The sequence below is a fragment of the Lutra lutra genome, chromosome 4, assembly GCF_902655055.1.
Source record: "Lutra lutra chromosome 4, mLutLut1.2, whole genome shotgun sequence".
NCBI classification, from domain to species: domain Eukaryota; kingdom Metazoa; phylum Chordata; class Mammalia; order Carnivora; family Mustelidae; genus Lutra; species Lutra lutra.
The window spans coordinates 94,813,432-94,831,074 of record NC_062281.1 but is presented as its reverse complement, the minus strand read 5'-3'; the positions used below and the strand labels follow the sequence as shown (position 1 = coordinate 94,831,074).

Below are 17,643 nucleotides of genomic sequence, written 5' to 3'. Positions count from 1 at the left end.
TATTTACGTTGCTTCTGTATCTTGGCTATTGTAAATCATGCTGCAATAAACACAGGGGTGCACATATCTTTTTGAGTTAGTGTTTTCATAGCCAGTAGTGGAATTACCCGATCATAGGGTATTTCTATTTCTAATTTTTTGAAGACTCTCCGTGCTGTTTTCCACAGTGGCTGCACCAGTCTGCATTCCCACCAACAGTGCACGAGGGTTCCTCTTTCTCCACATTCCCGCCAACACTTATGATCTCTTGTCATATGACCTTATTATTTTTATCTGATTATAAAAATAGCAAATACCCATGTGAAAAATTCAAGCCATTTACATAAGCATGAAAATAAAGATCACCTGAAACATGTAATAAAACTGTTAGCATTTGGTTGATCATATTTTCATGCATCTTTTAATGCATCCATACACATACAATGTTTAATCTTAGACAAATGAAATCATTCTCCGTGTTAGCCATGCATACCTTTCTCAAAAGTCTGGTCTATGTCTTTCCTCTCCTTCTCTCTTTTCCCTCTCTGCTCATCCCTGTTAGCTAATTACCCTCTGCCTAGAACACTGCCCTTCCTGCCCCCAACAAATTTTAACAATCTATGGCAATCCTTTCATTTCTTTACCACAGTTATGTAAGTGTATACCAACACACACACACACACACACACACACACACACACACACACACGTGAGTTGGTTATTGCTCTGATAGAATCAAGATGTTAAGCTGTGCTTTACAAACCAGTATTATTAATAATTGCCTGTTTTATGGCTATTACAGAAACATCCAAGTTGAAATAAGTAAAATAATAATAGGCAAGAACATTAAACTACTACTTATTGCTAAAAGAAGCTTGATTTCAATGCATGGTAGGCCCATTTTTTTGTTTGTGTGAATTACTGGAATAGCTTAGAAACTTATACCTGCCTTATGCTTCTGAACTCATATACTGGGCCCATGTTATACTCCTATAAAATGTTGTCAGTTTAATAAAGATGGACAGAGCTTAGGCTCAATGATCTCTGCCTCTGCCACAAATCTACATCCCCACCAAAATGTTGATAGAGAAGCACAGCTTCTTTCCTCCAGAACCTTCCACACTTGTGTAGTCTCCCAGCTGCTGGTGAGGCTTCAGATCCGGTGGGGGGATTATACCTCCTATCAGTGTTGGGCATTTAAGAAAAGAGGGTGTGAGAATGATCAACTCCTTCTTGTTTTATCAAGCTGGTGATTCAGCAATTCTCCTTTTTATGGCTTTTGTTTTCTTGTGACTAGGGAAGGCGAGGTCCAATGGCTTTGGAATCAGATCTTTGCCATTAACTTGATATGTGACTTGGATGCAAAATTAGCCTTGCCAAGCCTTAGTTTCTCCATCCATAAAATAGGGAAGAATATATGTATATATTATATATAATTCATTATAAAGTATTGTATAGGTTACTATATTAATATTTAATATAATATTAATACATTAATTTATTAATATATATTCAATATAACATAATTTACTAAAGAAATATAATTGGTAAATTATATAATGCTTTACAATGAAAATAATTATTTTTCATTTTTAGTCTTTCCCATATATACTTTTCAATATAAAGTATTATATAATTTACCAATATACACACATATACATTCATGTGTGTGTTACATAATTTAATGAATTTGATTACTTTTCATTTTTAGTCTTTCCCATACTTTTCAAACTCTTTTGGCTATTTTATTCAATCATGTAATGAGGTCTGCCTGTCCCACAGGACAGAGAAAGATGGGGATCCTAGTTCCAAATCCTGAAGCCAGTCCACAAGAAAGCCAAGTTTAGTCCCAAGGAAATTCCAAGCCCCAGTCCATTATCCAATCCCGTCTTGGAAACCCGGCCTGATTTAACAGTGCTGTGTTTGTTACTTACTCAGAATGGACCTGGGCACCGGGAAGAACTCGCCATACTTCTTGTTAAACTCTCGTGCTAGACCCTGCACAAGCTCCATGTGCTGGACTTGATCCTCCCCGACAGGAACGTGTGTGGACCTTTAATAAAAGACATACAGAAAAGCTCAGCAAGGCTCCTGCTTATACTGAAATGATCTTGCAAGCAGCTGCATTTCCTGTGCCTATTTCGCTGTTGGTGTTCAACAAATGTTCACCAACTACAGAGGGAATGTTGAGACCCAAGTCTTTATCTATGTATCGGACAAATGCCAAAGAGACATTTGTCTACTCTAGTTCTGTTTCTTCCATAGCAGAAGAATACAGCCATCAACACCGTGTGACAGGATCTTGCTGGGAGGGAGGAATGGTATCTCAAAGAGCATATGCTCGAAGCATAATTGTATTTTAAAACCACTCCTCGTTCCCTCACCCAGTCAGCACACATTATCCGAGCTTCGACCAGATGCTTTCTACTTCAGCGCTTGTGCTCACACTTGAAAGCCACTCCGCCCCACCCTGCAAATCAAAGATGGCAGAAAGTTCTTCAGGCAAGAGTTTTTCCTCCCTGTCATACGGGGAGTAACAAGATCTTTCTGGAAGAGGCTCCTTCGTTTTCCAGTAAATTGCAATCACAGTACAATTAATATGCCACGGGGAGCTTAAATGAACATATTTATCAGTACAGGATAGAGAGATCTCAAAAACAACATTGAACGAAAAAAAATCAAGTTGTAGGAGACATGTAGAGTACACTGACACATAAATCTTAAAAGCACATAGGAAAACATATTGTTTACAGCTGCATGTGTAAGTATAATAACATTCTGGAAGCTCCTCCCCAAATCCATGATTGTAGCCACCTCCAGAGAAGGAGGGAGGAAAGTGATTCTGGGAAAAAGAACAAAGGAGACCTGAATTTTATCCCATAATATTTTATTAAAAAATAAAGATGCGAGCCAAAAATATTAGAATATAGGTGTTCGTTTACCATTATTTTAATCTCATATATAAAATTTGTAGTGTTGGATCTCGATGAGGTACATCAAACAAGGGAAGAATTAACCATTACAGAGAAGTCTTGATGTGGAAAACTTTCTCCTGAAGTATTACTAGGGAGAGACAGGAGATTTTAAGTCTTTTATTTAAGACTTAAGATTTAAGTCTTTAATGCTTGGCTGTGGAGTTTACACTTGATTATAAGTTTACACTTGCTAATAAAAAGAGAATAAGTTGCTATCACTTCTTGATCAAAAGAGTTTAATGTTCCTCCTGTGAAAACAGCTGCCTGAAAGTCAACTTGAATATTTACATGATAATGGTACATTTTGAGTGGAAAAATAACAGCTTTTCAAAACAGCTTCAGAAAAGGAAAATTATTCTCCATTGTTATGGAGAGGAAAACCTCTTATACCTGGTTAAGGAGTGGTTCTCAAAAAACTGGCAGAGATCTTCTTATTTCCCTTGTGAATTATTGTCCACAGGCTACTGGTCTGCTTAATAAAGCTGTCTAGCATCCAAACTAGCTTCTTTAATATAGTAAAACACTGGATAGCATTTTGAAAAATTTGAAACATCCCTCATTATTTTGCAATTATTTTTCTTTTTGCAAATTACTTTCCAGTCTTTTTCTTGTCTATGTGGATGTATAATTTTACATAACTGCAGTATAATATGCATACTATCTTTTATGTTAACCTAATAGATAGGTTCCATGTTTCTAGGTGGTCTTCATTAACAGAATTTTTTAATAGCTTCATAAGAACATTCCTGTACTATAGTTACAGAACCGTAAGGAATTTATATGATTTCATAGCAGGTTCTTTTGAATATTCACATGGGGGAAATTTTGATTCAAGTTTATATATTTACATTAATATTATTTGTATTCAATTTGATTCAAAATTATCTTTTATAATAACCCAGAAGTCCTGGGGAGACAAATCTGGTGAATATATATTCAGTACTTTCTGGTCAAAAGCAAGTTATGATTGTTAGTTAATGAAACTAATATTTGTTTGTGTCATAAAATAGTTCTGTGTATATTTCCTAAGAAATGCTGATAAATGTTCTGAAGTTGAGAATAAGCAAATAGGTTTGAAAGCAACTCCTTGACACTTCTTTTGTATGGAAGTAACACATTTTACTTACTAAACAAAACCTCTGAACATTAGTTTTGTTTTCATATAGCCCCTCAAATACTCATGTAGTTGGGCTGTGTGTGTGCATGTGTGTGTGTGTGAGAGAGAGAGAGAGAGAGAGCGAGCGCGAGAGATTCGGTATAGCACTCATTTAAGAGCACAGGCTTTGGGGATAGGCCAGTTTCAAATCCTGACTCTCACACTCATTTTGTGTTACTCTGGGTAAATCATACAATTTCTATCATAGTCAACTTTCTTACTGTAAAATGGGAATGATAATATTTACCCCATACTGTTGTTGTGGAGATAAACTGAGACAAGGCATGTATGGTACTTAGCACAGTGTCTAAAATCTCATAACCCTTCAAATCACAGTAGCTAGGTAGGGAACAGAATTCTAAAATGGTATATTTTATTTCACTTTTTTTTTTAAAGATTTTATTTATTTATTTGACAGAGAGAGAGATCACAAGTAGGCAGAGAGGCAGGCAGAGAGAGAGAGGGAAGCAGGCTTCCTGCTGAGCAGAGAGCCAGACGCAGGGCTCGATCCCAGGACCCTGAGATCATGACCTGAGCGGAAGGCAGCGGCTTAACCCACTGAGCCACCCAGGCGCCCCGGTATATTGTATTTCAGAAAGGTGTTCAAGGGGCGCCTGAGTAGCTCAGTTGGTTAAGCGCTCCCCCACCCCGCCTTTTTTAAAGATTTATTTGAGAGAGAGAGAAGGTGTGAGCATGGGGGTGGGGCAGAAGGTGAGAATCTTTCAGCAGACTCCGAGCACAGAGCCCAAGGCAGGGCTTGATCTCACAACCCAACCCCTGAGATTACAATCTGAGCTAAAACCAAGAGTGGAGGCCCAACTGACAGCCACCTAAGTGCCCCAAGCACCAGACACTTGATCTCAGCTTGGGTCTTGATCTCAGGTTCCTAAGTTCAGGCCCCACACTGGGCTCCGTGCTGGGCATGGAGCCTACTTTATTTTATTTATTTATTTATTTATTTATTTATTTATTTATTTAAAGATTTTATTTATTCGACAGAGAGATCACAAGTAGGCAGAGAGGCAGGCAGAGAGAGAGAGGGGAGGAAGCAGGCTCCCTGCGGAGCAGAGAGCCCAACGTGGGGCTCCATCCCAGGACCCTGGGATCATGACCTGAGCCGAAGGCAGAGGATTTAACCCACTGAGCCACCCAGGCGCCCCTGGAGCCTACTTAAAAAAAAAAAGGTGCTCAAGATGCATCGTCTGTACAGCTAGAGGTTCATTCATTACGTGACACTGATTTCAACTCCTCTGGCCTGGAATGGTCTAGACTCCATTAATGAGTGCCAACTCCCTGACTCTGTCTTCGCTTCCTCCAACTCAGGCCCAACCAGGGAAAGTTATATATACTCCCCAAACTAATCACATAAGAGTCTCCCTTCTAGTTGGCCAGCCTCCAGCCTCCCTGTGGAGGCTCAATTAAAGCATACCCGAATCTTCCTTTTTGCCACCACAAAGCCTCTCCGCTCCCCTGCTTGTCTTCAAGTCTCTTCGAAACATCAAACACGAAATCCAAGGGATGGTGGAGGTTTCCCCTGCTGTAGCAGGCTCTGAATAAATAGCCTTTATTTGTTCTCAGTGGGTGGTCTTTGTTTAAAGATGATCACTATTGGATTTAAACACAGAAAGCACACCTTTGGAATCATTGGAATAGGTAAAAGGAAAGAACGCTCAGTCTGTATAGCATGAGACAGACAACAAGGAATTAAAAAAAAGTCAATATTTAATGATGTGGAAAAATAGAAGACAAAACAGCAGGATATAAATTTGGGGGAAAATACATATAACCTGCACTCATGCCAAGGAGAAGCCACGGTGGTTAGAGTGGGGACTCTCGTCGGGCAGTTCTGGGGTCAGATTCCATCCTGACCTGCTGCATGTGCCCGGACAGGTTACTTGACCTCTTCACTCTTGTGTTTTTATTTTAAAACAACTGCCTACTCCTGGAGTTGTGTGAAGAGAGAATATAATGATGCACGCAAAACTTGTAGCCTAGAGCCTTGTACATGGAAGGCAAAGAAGAGATATTAGCTTAAAAAATTGATTTGAAGGAAATGCACTAAGATGTTCACAAGATCAGAAATAGTAGCAGTGACTTTTAATTATTTTCTTGTTGAACATACGTAAGAACATTTAAACTACATTAGAACATTGAAATAAACTGTTGACTCTCTCTCTGCAAGACTATAAAGACAGCGAAATCATGTATCCTGGATAGCTTACATGTCAAACATCTGAGGCAGGGAGTTAGGTCTGTTGGAGACACTTCCTCTGGTCTACTAGAATGTTCCTCCCATAGCTCCAAAACCTTGGTTCCTTTATTTCGGGTCTAAGCTTAAATATCACCTCCTCAGAGAAGTGTTCCCTAAACATACTCTCCACAGTTGGTTTCTCCCTCTTATTCTTTCCTTTTTCCCCCGACCAAGAAATCTCTACCCCCAATGCAGGGCTTGAACTCATAACCCCAAGATCAAGAGTCACATGCTCTTCTGAATGAGCCAGCCAGGCACCCCTCCCTTTTATTCTTTTCCACATATCCCATTTCTTTTCTTTCTAGTATTATTCCTAATCGAATTATTTTATTTCATTTGTTTATTTAATTGTATGTTGTTTTCTCTCCTGCTAAAAAAATAAGGTTTTTTGAGAGCTTGTCTGTTTTGTTCTTAATTTCTAATCCCCACTAGAGCTGCCCAGAGTTCAAGAAATATTTATTGAATAAGTAATCATTTCTTGACCTTTAGGCTAAGATCAAGTATAAATATTTATTGAATAAGGGAATGATCTCAAGAAGAGGGCACTATGACCGAGATAGTTTTATAGCAATAGAAAAATGACAGTGAAATCAGTTCGTCATCAGTTTAGAGGATCAGAGCCTGGACCCAGGAGTCAGACTACCTGAGTTTACACCACAACTACACCAGCTACAGGATGAGCCATCATAGCCCCACCTTCCTACTTTTCTGAGCCTCTGTCTGGAGTTGGGGGTCATGATGATGCTTACTTCAAAGGACTGTTTCAAGAATTAAGTGAGATAACCAAGCACAGTACTTGACAGTAGAGCTCAATAAACACTAGCTATTGATTAGAATATATATTCATTAATATCTGACCTGATGAAGGACAAAATAGTGAAAGACTGATCCTATCAGGGCCCTCACTGTGAGGTCCATCGTGACTTTTTTCAAACCAGGATCATTTGGCTTTCTTGATTGGTGATTTATACCACAAACATAAATACTAACGTATAATCTCAGGGATAGTCACAGATCTCAGCAGAAATCCTGACACAGATAGAAAACATATTTGACCTATTTGATTAGGCAATCCCCAAATATGAACGGCATGTTATAGGGAATCTGAGAACCCCTTTAATTTAAAGAAAACAGAGACAGATAATGAATGGAAAGGAAAAAGCATAGGGGCACCTGGATGGCTCAGTTGGCTAAGTATCTGACTGTGGCTTTGGTTATGATCTCAGGGTCCTGGGATCGAGCCCGGCCATCAGGCTCCCTGTTTAGTGGGGAGTCTGTTTGTTCCTCTCCCTCTCCCTCTTCCCCTCCCCCTGCTTGCACTCATTCTCCCTCTCTCTCTCTCTCTCAAATAAATAAATATAATCTAAAAAAAGGAAGGAAGGAAGGAAGGAAGGAAGGAAGGAAGGAAGGAAGGAAAAGGAGAAAGAAAGAAAGAAAGAAAGGGAAAGAAAGAAAGAAAGAGAGAAAGAAAGAAAGAAAAAGGAAGGAAGGAAGAGGAAAGCAAGCAAGCAAGCAAGCAAGGAAGAAGGAAGGAAGGAAGGCAAAGCATAGGGACCATGACAATAGATCAGGAAGTGGTTTCTCTCCTTCTGAGGTCATATATGAATTTAGGAAATTCAATATAACAATCGTTAGGGCTTTGTCTGTTGCTCTCTTCCACACAGCCTGGATCAGAAGAAGGTCCCTGGCTTCATCAGTGGTAAAACTAACAACATTCCTTTTTATGTTTCCCTCAGTGCCCACAAGCCCGCATGCGCTCCTCTCTGAGGTACAGGCACACAACCCCATCTTTCTAAGCCTCCCTCCTTTGACTGGACTCTGCTAGTCCCGCCTTGTGATTCTAGTGAGGCTGACGTGCAGAGGTCACTTTGACTCCTCCAAACCAAATTAGCCAACAGGGCAGGTTAAAAAGCAATTACAGTAGCCCATAGGAAATCACAATGGACTGCAGCTAACACAGAAAAAACAATTACCATAATCAATACACTTTAGGCACATCAAAATGAATATTTCCACATGTCAAAATGGTTCCAGATCCACAAAGACCAAACTAAACAGAAAACACATTTAGTTTTCATAATGACTCTACATGCATCTTTGTTTTCTGTGAGATCCTTGCCTCTTTTCTTACAATTCTGTGAGGTTTTGCCTTTTTTTTTTAAAAAAAAAAAAGGAGATTAAAAAATTTAATTTTTTTCACCTGGTCCTATTGCTCGCCTTGGCTTCTTCATCTGATTTTAGTTTGTTTGTTTCTAGCCTTTCTTCCCTCTGCTCCTGCTGCTCTTTTCACCTCCTATAATTTATCTTGGCCCCTACTTCTCATCCACGGAGTTTACACTTTACATGAATTCAGCCTGTCTTTGATTCCACTCACTTATGGGGCTTATTCTCTTCACATTTTCAACCTCTCTCCTCATCGTCTTCCTTTCACTTCAAATAATTTAGAACTGCTCTTTTAAAATTTATACACTACATAATGATATCCATATTAATGCCTTCTCTTTCCCCCAGTTTTTCTTTTCTTCCCCTTTCCTTTCTTCCTCTTTCCTTTCTTTCTTTTTCTTTTTCTTTTCTTACCTTTTTTTCTTTTCTTTTCTTTCTTTTTTTTTCTTATCCTGACGGTGCTTCTTTCTTAGACCCAACAGAAAACAAAAGTCTTTCATAATTTTGATTGTTATAACTTCTGTCACATAATAATGCATGTGGTCTTCTTCCTTGGTGACTAACTCCTTTTTTTCTTCTGCTTGTTTCCTTGTTGTATTCATGTTGACTTGGGATCTACCTCACCCTCCCGTAGAATTGGTGTCCAGATGAATAATCATTGCCTACATATATCTGCTCACAGAGAGTGGATCTCTTATTCATTCATTCATTCTTTCATTCATTCCTATTTTGGCTGTGTTTGTGAGTTTTCAGTGCTGCTGCCTTTAACCGGCCTAGGTTGGGTGGAGTTTGGTGCTATTTTTCCTTTCGTGAAGGATGAACTCACCATCACGGGCTGCTTATTGAATATGCCTAATGACTCTCTAATTTAGGAATTATTTCTTGAACACCTATGATGTGCATGGCCTGTGCTAGGTCCTGTGAGAGATACAGTGAAGGTTTATACCCTCTAGGGAGTTACAGACTCCAGGAGTAGAGAAAACACCACACGAAGCTATAAATTCTTCTGGCTAGTCCTCTTTCGGTGTGATCTCCATGAATGGCAACAGCATCAATCCAACTACACAAGTCAGAATGGTGGGGTCACCTGAGACCTCCTTCTCATACCCATCCAATCCATTATGAAACTCTACCCATTTTACCTCCTGCATTAGCTTACTGACTTCATCTTCACTGACACCATCATGACCCAAACAGACTAGTGAAAGAGCCTCTAGACGGCCCCAGGTGCTCTTGTCCCGCTGCAAGTCATTCTCTGTATTTCAATCAGTTCCGTGTTAAACATATAAATCAGATCATCTCACTCCGTCCCGAAAATCACAAAGCACTTCCCATTGCTTCCAGGATTGGGTCATCCGTGGACATCTCAGCACCACCCTCTTCCTTCTATGCTATTTGTCGTTTTCCAGGGGCTCGCAGCCTGGAAACTTCTGGTTTCTGGTTTATCGTAGGTTCTCACTCTAGAGCTGGAAAGTGACGGAGAAAGAGAAGACAGTCCTGCTTGGCATTTGTGGGTGAGTATGTGGATGGTGGCAGACGGCTACAATGAGGTTTGGCCAGCAGCTTTCAGGATCTCACAAAAATTTGGGACAGACCGGCCTCACAGAGAAAGGGTATAATTCAAGAACCAGAAGTCCCTCAAGCAGTTTTAGAAACAGATTATCTCGATTGTCCTCGATGGCATTCTCAGACATTATGGTCAATTCATCTCTTCTCTGGAATTAGCAAGTGTGAAGCTTGCCAACCAGCCGTCATCCTCTCTACGCTCTGATTTTGGTTGGCTTTGGTTCTGTTTACTCATAGCTCCTGAGGCCTCTGTTTGCTCATTTTCCTACGTCATGTCAGCTTTTGCTTTCACTCTCTTCTTACCCTCTTCCCATGGTTCTCCGATTGTGTTCTCGGAGAAGAGACACTGGTTAGCCCAGGCGATCGATCTCATGTCTGTTTGAACAGACTTAGTAGCACTTCTCTCAAACTTCATTTCTTTATCTGTAAAATGGGGATGATATCACTTACCTGTCTTGCAGAGCCGCTCTGAGAATCTGAATAATTAGCGTGTGTGTAGTGCCTGACCACTATGCCCACCTCTGTTAATTCCTTCCTTCCCTTCGCTCAAGTCCATGCAGAGAGCCTTTCTCTGGATAAGCAGCACCGCAGGTACTTAACATGTATTTACTACATGTCAATAAAAACTGTGTGTGTGTGTAGGGAGAGAGAGAGGAAAGGAGACAGAAGCATTTTCTTAATATGTAGCCAGTTATTTGAAATTGGATATTCAGAAAAAGAATGCAGATGCAAAATAAAAACTTGGAGCAAATGCCATTGTTCGGTATCTTGTCCCTCTTCAAATATCTGCTATTTTATTATATTCTCAAGCCTAAGATGGTCTCAGCTTTCCATTCCTGGGTCTCATACCAAGTTCTACCAAAACAATGGAATAAATCTCTCATATGCTTATCTGGAAGGTTCTCCTTTCATTCCCTTCCCTTGTGTTTATTCTCTGGCTCACCATGTCCCACTTACTCCAGTGCTGTTATTGACAAAAGCAAACACAAAATCTACACATGCTTTGCATCAGCATTTGGTAAAGAGGCTACATAGAGGTTGGCTGGAGGGAGAAAATACAAATGTTTTTTGAATCCGTCTAACTTGCTTGTTTGTTATACTTACAACGTAAATATTCATAGACATTCTGGTTATGACCTGTTTCCAAATCCAGAACTATCTGTAACAAAAACCAAACAAAAAATACCCCAAGTGCTTGAGCTGTGCGGTAGGGAAAACAACGGCACAGGCTAAAAATCGGACCTGGGTTTGAGTCCTGTCTCTGCTACTTAATACGAAGCAGTTAGGCATTTCTAAACCTGGGAGGCGAAGCATAATGAAACAGATAAGAAATGTACGTTAGCAGCATTAATGCTGCAGAAACCAGAACTGATTTTATGGTACTTGTCTGCATACTTTGGAGGGGTCCAAGGGACACACATGCCCAAGAAAAGTGGGACACGTGTGTGTAGCAACGGTCCCCAGGGTGACAGTCTGAAGGAGGAAGGCAGGAGAAAGGAGCCCAAAGGACCAGAGCCTACAAGCAGAGAATGTGCAGACGGAGGCTGGAGGTCCGGCCAGAGACCAGATAGGAGGCAAATGTAGGGCTGTTTCTCTTAAGAAAAGGAGTATGCCATTGTCTGTTCCATGCCCAGGATCTAATTATGGCATTGCAGGTAGATGGTTGCTAAGCTAAGGTAGGAGGCAGTCGTCTTGAATGTAGGTAATTACCTGGTTATAATACTTTAAATAAATTTCTCTGCTTAATGAATTATATATAAAACATCAGAAACCTGATGGGGATACCTAACAATCTGCTACCACAGCTTCCTTTTAGAAAAGAGGAAAAAGGAAGGTATTACATGGCATTCTTAGTGTATATGCTAACTACCAAATGGATCAGTAAGAGTTAAAGAAGGAATATGTATAGTATAGGTATTTCTTTGCTTCCCAGGAGTTGGCTGGGGGGGGGTAACTGAGGCTGGAAGTTACCTGGGGGGCAACTTATCCTTGGAAGCATTAACTAACTATGAGAAATAATTATCCAAAATTTCTTTCTGTAAAAGAAGACCTTCACAACCTCAGGCCTGGCTTGAAAACAGTGATCAGGAGCTACTCTTGCCAGGTGTCAGCCTCTTACAATATTGCTTGTACTCTTGAAACATTTGTACTGAGCATATGGTAGGTGATACCAATTCATACATCCTTTGCTCAATAACCCCTTTAGCTATGTCCCATTGGCTCCTAACTTTAAAGATGAAAGCAATGGTAGGATGTTATCATTCTGCTAATTGTAGTTTGGGCAATGAGCAAAAAATCGCTTTAGTATATATGACCTTGTATCGTCCTTGTTGCTTATGTGATGATCTTGCCCCAGATTATAACTACTGGTTCCTTAAGGAAGGTCAGCATAGGCCTCAGGAGACCATAACCAGGCCCAGATGCTCCACTGTCCACTGACTGGCTGTGCAGCTTTGCGTAAAGTGCTTACCCTCCCTGGGCTGTGTTTGTAAAGCTAGGGAATTGCAGGACAGGACCGGTAAAGGTCCCCCCCGACTCTGCGCTCCATGGTATCACAAAGGGGACAATCACTCTTGCTCAGGTTTACTCTCTTTCACAGCCCTGAGCTTAGAGGACTCTCACAGGACAGCTCTTGAACTGTTAAGGAAATCACCTGTGCTCATGGGCTTTCGTCTTCTGGTGCTGACAAACCTCAGCCTTTGCTTCTATAAAGAAGTCCCCCAAGGGCGCCTGGGTGGCTCAGTTGGTTAAGCAACTGCCTTTGGCTCAGGTCATGATCCAGGAGTCCTGGGATCGAGTCCCACATTGGGCTCCCAGCTCCGCAGGAAGTCTGCTTCTCCCTCTGACCTTCTCCCTTTTCATGCTCTCTCTCATGTTCTCTCTCTTTCTCAAATAAGTAAATTAAAAAAAAAAAATCTGCAGGACACCTGGGTGGCTCAGTCAGTTAGGCCTCCCACTCTTGATTTTGGCTCAGGTCATGATCTCAGGGTTAGGAGACTGAGCCCAGCTTCAGGTTCCACACTGGGTGTGGAGCCTGCTTAAGATTCTCTCTCTTCCAGGGCACCTGGGTGGCTCAGTGGGTTAAGCCTCTACTTTCAGCTCAAGTCGTGGTCTCAGGGTCCTGGGATTGAGCCCCACATTGGGCTCTCTGCTCAGGGGGAAGCTTGCTTCCCCCTCTCTCTGCCCGCCTCTCTGCCTACTTGTGATCTCTCTCTCTCTGTCAAATAAATAAATAAAATCTTAAAAAAATAAAAAAAAGATTCTCTCTCTTCCTCTTCCTCTGCCCCTGCCTCCATCCACTCTTTCTAAAAAAAAAAAAAAAAAGTCTCTCCTGAAAGTGAAATTTGACGTAAGACTATGATCGTTAGAGACAATCATCACCAGGCATGACCAAATGACAGCTCCCAGTCACAGCACTGCCTGGCCCATATTTCATTTTAATCTTTGACTAATTCTGTGCAACTATAATTAATATTCCCATTTCCAGGTGAGAAAACACACTACTTTGCTGGGAAATGTATTAGACCTTTATTAGACTTCCATTTGCTACTCCTGGAGAAAAAGATTTCCCTAGATTTATCCTAGTAAATCCTAGATTTCCCAGGATAAGTCAAAAGTTACTTACTAAAAGTAATAAATGCTGCTAGGAATCCAACATTCAAATTAATACAACAAACAACACACAATCCTCATGTATATGTTTTGAGCAGAATTAAAGATAGCCTGCATGTATTAAAGGGCGTTCCTGATTTGTGAAGCTAAGCAGTTGTTCTTCTGGTTGCTTCCATCATACTGGCACAAAGGCTCTGGGGTTGTACTACGAGGTATAGATACTGTCAGCTCCATGCTATTGTCATATTTACATGCAAAGAATTCTAGTTTTCCTAGGGAAGAATCACTTTCGCAAGGTTAAGGCTTCAGGGAAAAACAGATTGACAGAGTTTCTCCTTTTCCTCAGAAGTGAGGCTTGACTATGTGTGCATGCCTACTGGGAAGCTTTATCTCTAGAAGGCTAACTGGGGGGCAAGGGAGGTGATGTGGGGATGGCAGGAAAGGACTGGGAAAGGGATAGGTTCAGAAGTACAGATAGGGCAGGCTTCAGATCCTCTGGTTGTAGGGTCTGAGACCTGTAGAGGGACAGCATTGGCTGACTAGAGGGATTATGGGTCCAGGAAAAGTAGGGCACCCTAGCATGTTGAAAAACTTGCTCTCAACAGCTGATCAAATACAGTAGCCATCAGATCCAGGTGGCTATTTCCATTTAAATTATTAAAATTAAGTAAAACTTAAAATTCCGTTCTTCTGCCAACATGTCCTGTGGCTAGCAGCTAAGGCCTTGGAAAGCACAGATCATTTCCATAATTGCAGGCAAGTTCTATTACACAGCATTGCTTTAGAATCTAGATTGTTTGAGAGAGCAATGCTTAAAACTCTTGAAGCTTAATTATTACCAGGGAAGTCTATACTGCAGAGTGGTTACGAGCACCACAACCCTCTACCCAAACTTTCTACACTCAGATCTTGGGCCCAAGCTCTGCTAGCTCCATGACTTGGGGCGAGTGACTAACCACTCCGTACTTTCATTTCCTCATCTGTAAAATGGGGATGATTGTTGTGCAACTTTCCCAAGGTGGTTGTGAAGATTAACGGGGTGAATATCTGCTAGGCACTTGTAATAGTTTCCAACACATAGTAAGTGCTGTGTAAGTGTTAGCCCTTCATGTTACTAGTTTCACAGTAAAACAGCCTTCTGTCATTTTGTACCTTTTACTGGGTAATAGACACAAACTGATTCACACAATCCTTTGTATAGCTCCATTCCCTGTGAGCCAAATCTTTTGGGGATGGGCTCGAATACTCTCTCATCAGTATGCATAAGACCCAGGGGTACACTCTGCTCCTTACTTGTACAACAGGATGTCAGCAGCCTGGAGCACTGGGTATGTGAGCAGGCCTACGGTCCCACCATGCTTCTGTGTGGCAACCTTCGCCTAGGTGGTGAAAAGAGAGGAGGGAAAGATATCAGCTGTGAATCTAATGATACCGCTATGTTAAGCAATCTTTAAAGCTACTGTACTACCATTATATCTCAGTTCCTTCTAGCAACACAGAAAACCATGTGACTGCAGGGTTCCTGCTGCAGGCTGAGGCAGGAATAAGGGAAATCCGCTTCACCACTGCCCCCGGAAGGGGTCCCACACTGCCCTATTTCTGGTGCATTTAATTAAAGCCCGGGAAGAAGAGTCTCTAGGTTCCAAATCATACAAACTCCATTATTAATTAATTTGACAAGTTAACATCGAAAGCCATATTGTTATATCCGTGGAAACCTCCTGGGAAGTCCCCCACTGTGCTACTGACAAAAATGTCATGGCACCCCAAAATCACACTTAAAAAAACACCAAAATACCAACAGTCATGGGATTTAAAAAATGAAATGAAGAGAAATTTTAATCGAAACAATTCTGAATCGGTCTTGATGTTCCCTCACTCAGGTACATACTTAACTCTTCTGGTTACTTCTACTATTTTCCGGCTTACAGCAACGAATGCTATAGGTCACTCAAAGGAAATTTGAAAGTTTGAACCCAGAATTCCTTTAGTACATCTTTTTATTGCAATGTCCATGATAAAGCCCAGTTTGCAATCTTGGGATAAAGATAATAAAAGTTTAGTTTGGCCATGAGCAAATGGGAAAAGAACCCAATTTTTAAAAAGTGCTACTGCATTAAATTTATAGTCTTTTTATATTAGAATACTTTTATATTAGAATACTTGAAATTACAAAGGAAGGGGGGAGATGTGGAGAGCATTAATATTTATTGAGTGCCTATTATGTGCCCCAGATGCCTCCCATATCTGTGTTACCCCCTGTGGAATCCTGCAAATAACCATGACCTTCGTAGCCCAGATCCCACCTTTCTACTCTACTATTCCCCTCCAATCAAAACCAAGCTCTTAGATCCTCCTACAGTATCGAGACCCCTCCTTCTGATCACTTTTCACACTTCCTGATTGCTTGTGCAATTGTCTCTGCCCAAAGAGACCACAAGCCTCATGAAAGTGGCTACTTCTGTCTGTCCTGTTGACTGCTATACCTCCAGCCCTAGTGTGGTATGAGACTTGCATAAGGCATCGCCAATATTTGCTAATGAAGGGATGATCAGAGAAGGCAGTTACATGCTCTAGGATAAGATTGGCATTTGAAATCCATTTTTTTAATTAATTAATTTTTTTTAATAAACATATAATGTATTTTTATCCCCAGGGGTACAGGTCTGTGAATCGCCAGGTTTACACACGTCACAGCACTCACCATAGCACATACCCTCCCCAATGTCCATAACCCCACCCCCCTCTCCCAACCCCCCTCCCCCCCCCCGGCAACCCTCAGTTTGTTTTGTGAGATTAAGAGTCACTTATTGAAATCCATGTTTTTACCCACAAATAAAATATCACAGTGGGCACCTAGGTGGCTTAGTCAGTTGAGGGACCCACTCCTGGTTCTGGCTCAGGTCATGATCTCAGGATATGAGATGGAGCCCTACTTTGCCTCTGGGCTCAGCAGGGAGTCTGCTTCTCTCTCTCTCTCTCTCCCCCTCCCCCTGTTCATGCTCTGTCTCTCTAAAAAAATAATAAATAATTCACAAAAAAAAAAAAAAAGAAAAGAAATCACAGGCTGGTAGAAAGGCTTCCTGAGAATATAGGTTTCCCCTGCTACCTAAAACTTCTCATTACACCACTTTGCTTTTCCAAAAGACTGACATTAGTGCCTGCTTTCAGTAACTGAAAGAAAACGGAAGAGGACTTTGGCCTTTATGAAATGGTACTTGCTTCTTGGCTCTATTCCATTTTGGCTTATGAAAGGTTTCCTAGAGATGCTCAAGTTTTGGACAGTGGAGGGAAACCTGAGTTCGTGCATTCTCTAGTCACGTGTTATCAGCAGGTCCTCAGACATGATTTTAAAGTGGGAGCAATTCACATTGAACTAGTATTCAGTTCTTCTGAAAAGGATTTTGGTATTCAACTTAGAGTATTTTGAGAAAATGAGAATGTCTTGGCTGAAACCAAAATATGGTATAGAGCATGACAGCATTTAGCATTTTGTTTGTAATCCCTGGCAGGTAATGACTCTGCAGCTTTACCCCTTAACCTCTTATTTCGGCACAGTCACTTTAAAACTGTTTCTCTCTGCGATGGATCTGGAAGCTTCTGAACCAGCTTTTGAAGAAACCAACGGCCCTGAAAATATGCTGGAGAGAAGTCTGAAACTGAAATTCAGTGTTGATGCACTTGGGGGCTACCTACCCTCAGGTTATCCAATTGCAAAAATAAATGGAAATGAAGTACTATGAATTATCCAATTTATCTTTCTCAGTTGAATTTCCTAGAAAAAGTACAGCCTGAATTTTTCTGTGGGCTTGAACTGTTGCCTGGACTCAACTTGTTTAAATGTTAAATAAAATATGCTGCTCCTTCTCCCCACAGTGAAAACATTTAAGCCTTACTGCCAGCTAATTGCATGGCGATGGCAGGCAGCTTCAGGGAGCAGT

General features: G+C 41.0%; 1 protein-coding gene across 2 annotated transcripts in view; it reads right to left on the bottom strand.

The window, feature by feature from the left end:
* The window catches only part of WARS2 (tryptophanyl tRNA synthetase 2, mitochondrial), a 92,402-nt gene that overhangs the window by 1,865 nt on the left and 72,894 nt on the right, over positions 1–17,643 (bottom strand). The window contains exons 4-6 of one of the 2 annotated variants that reach the window (XM_047727503.1): positions 14,996–15,081; positions 1,914–2,032; positions 193–1,159 (exon numbers count right to left, since the gene is read on the bottom strand). In XM_047727503.1, the coding sequence (XP_047583459.1) occupies positions 1,041–1,159; positions 1,914–2,032; positions 14,996–15,081 (324 nt within the window). In that variant the 3' untranslated portion in view covers positions 193–1,040. Of the gene's footprint in view, positions 1–192; positions 1,160–1,913; positions 2,033–14,995; positions 15,082–17,643 lie in introns of those variants that run through there. The other variant, XM_047727502.1, reaches the window with a different exon arrangement.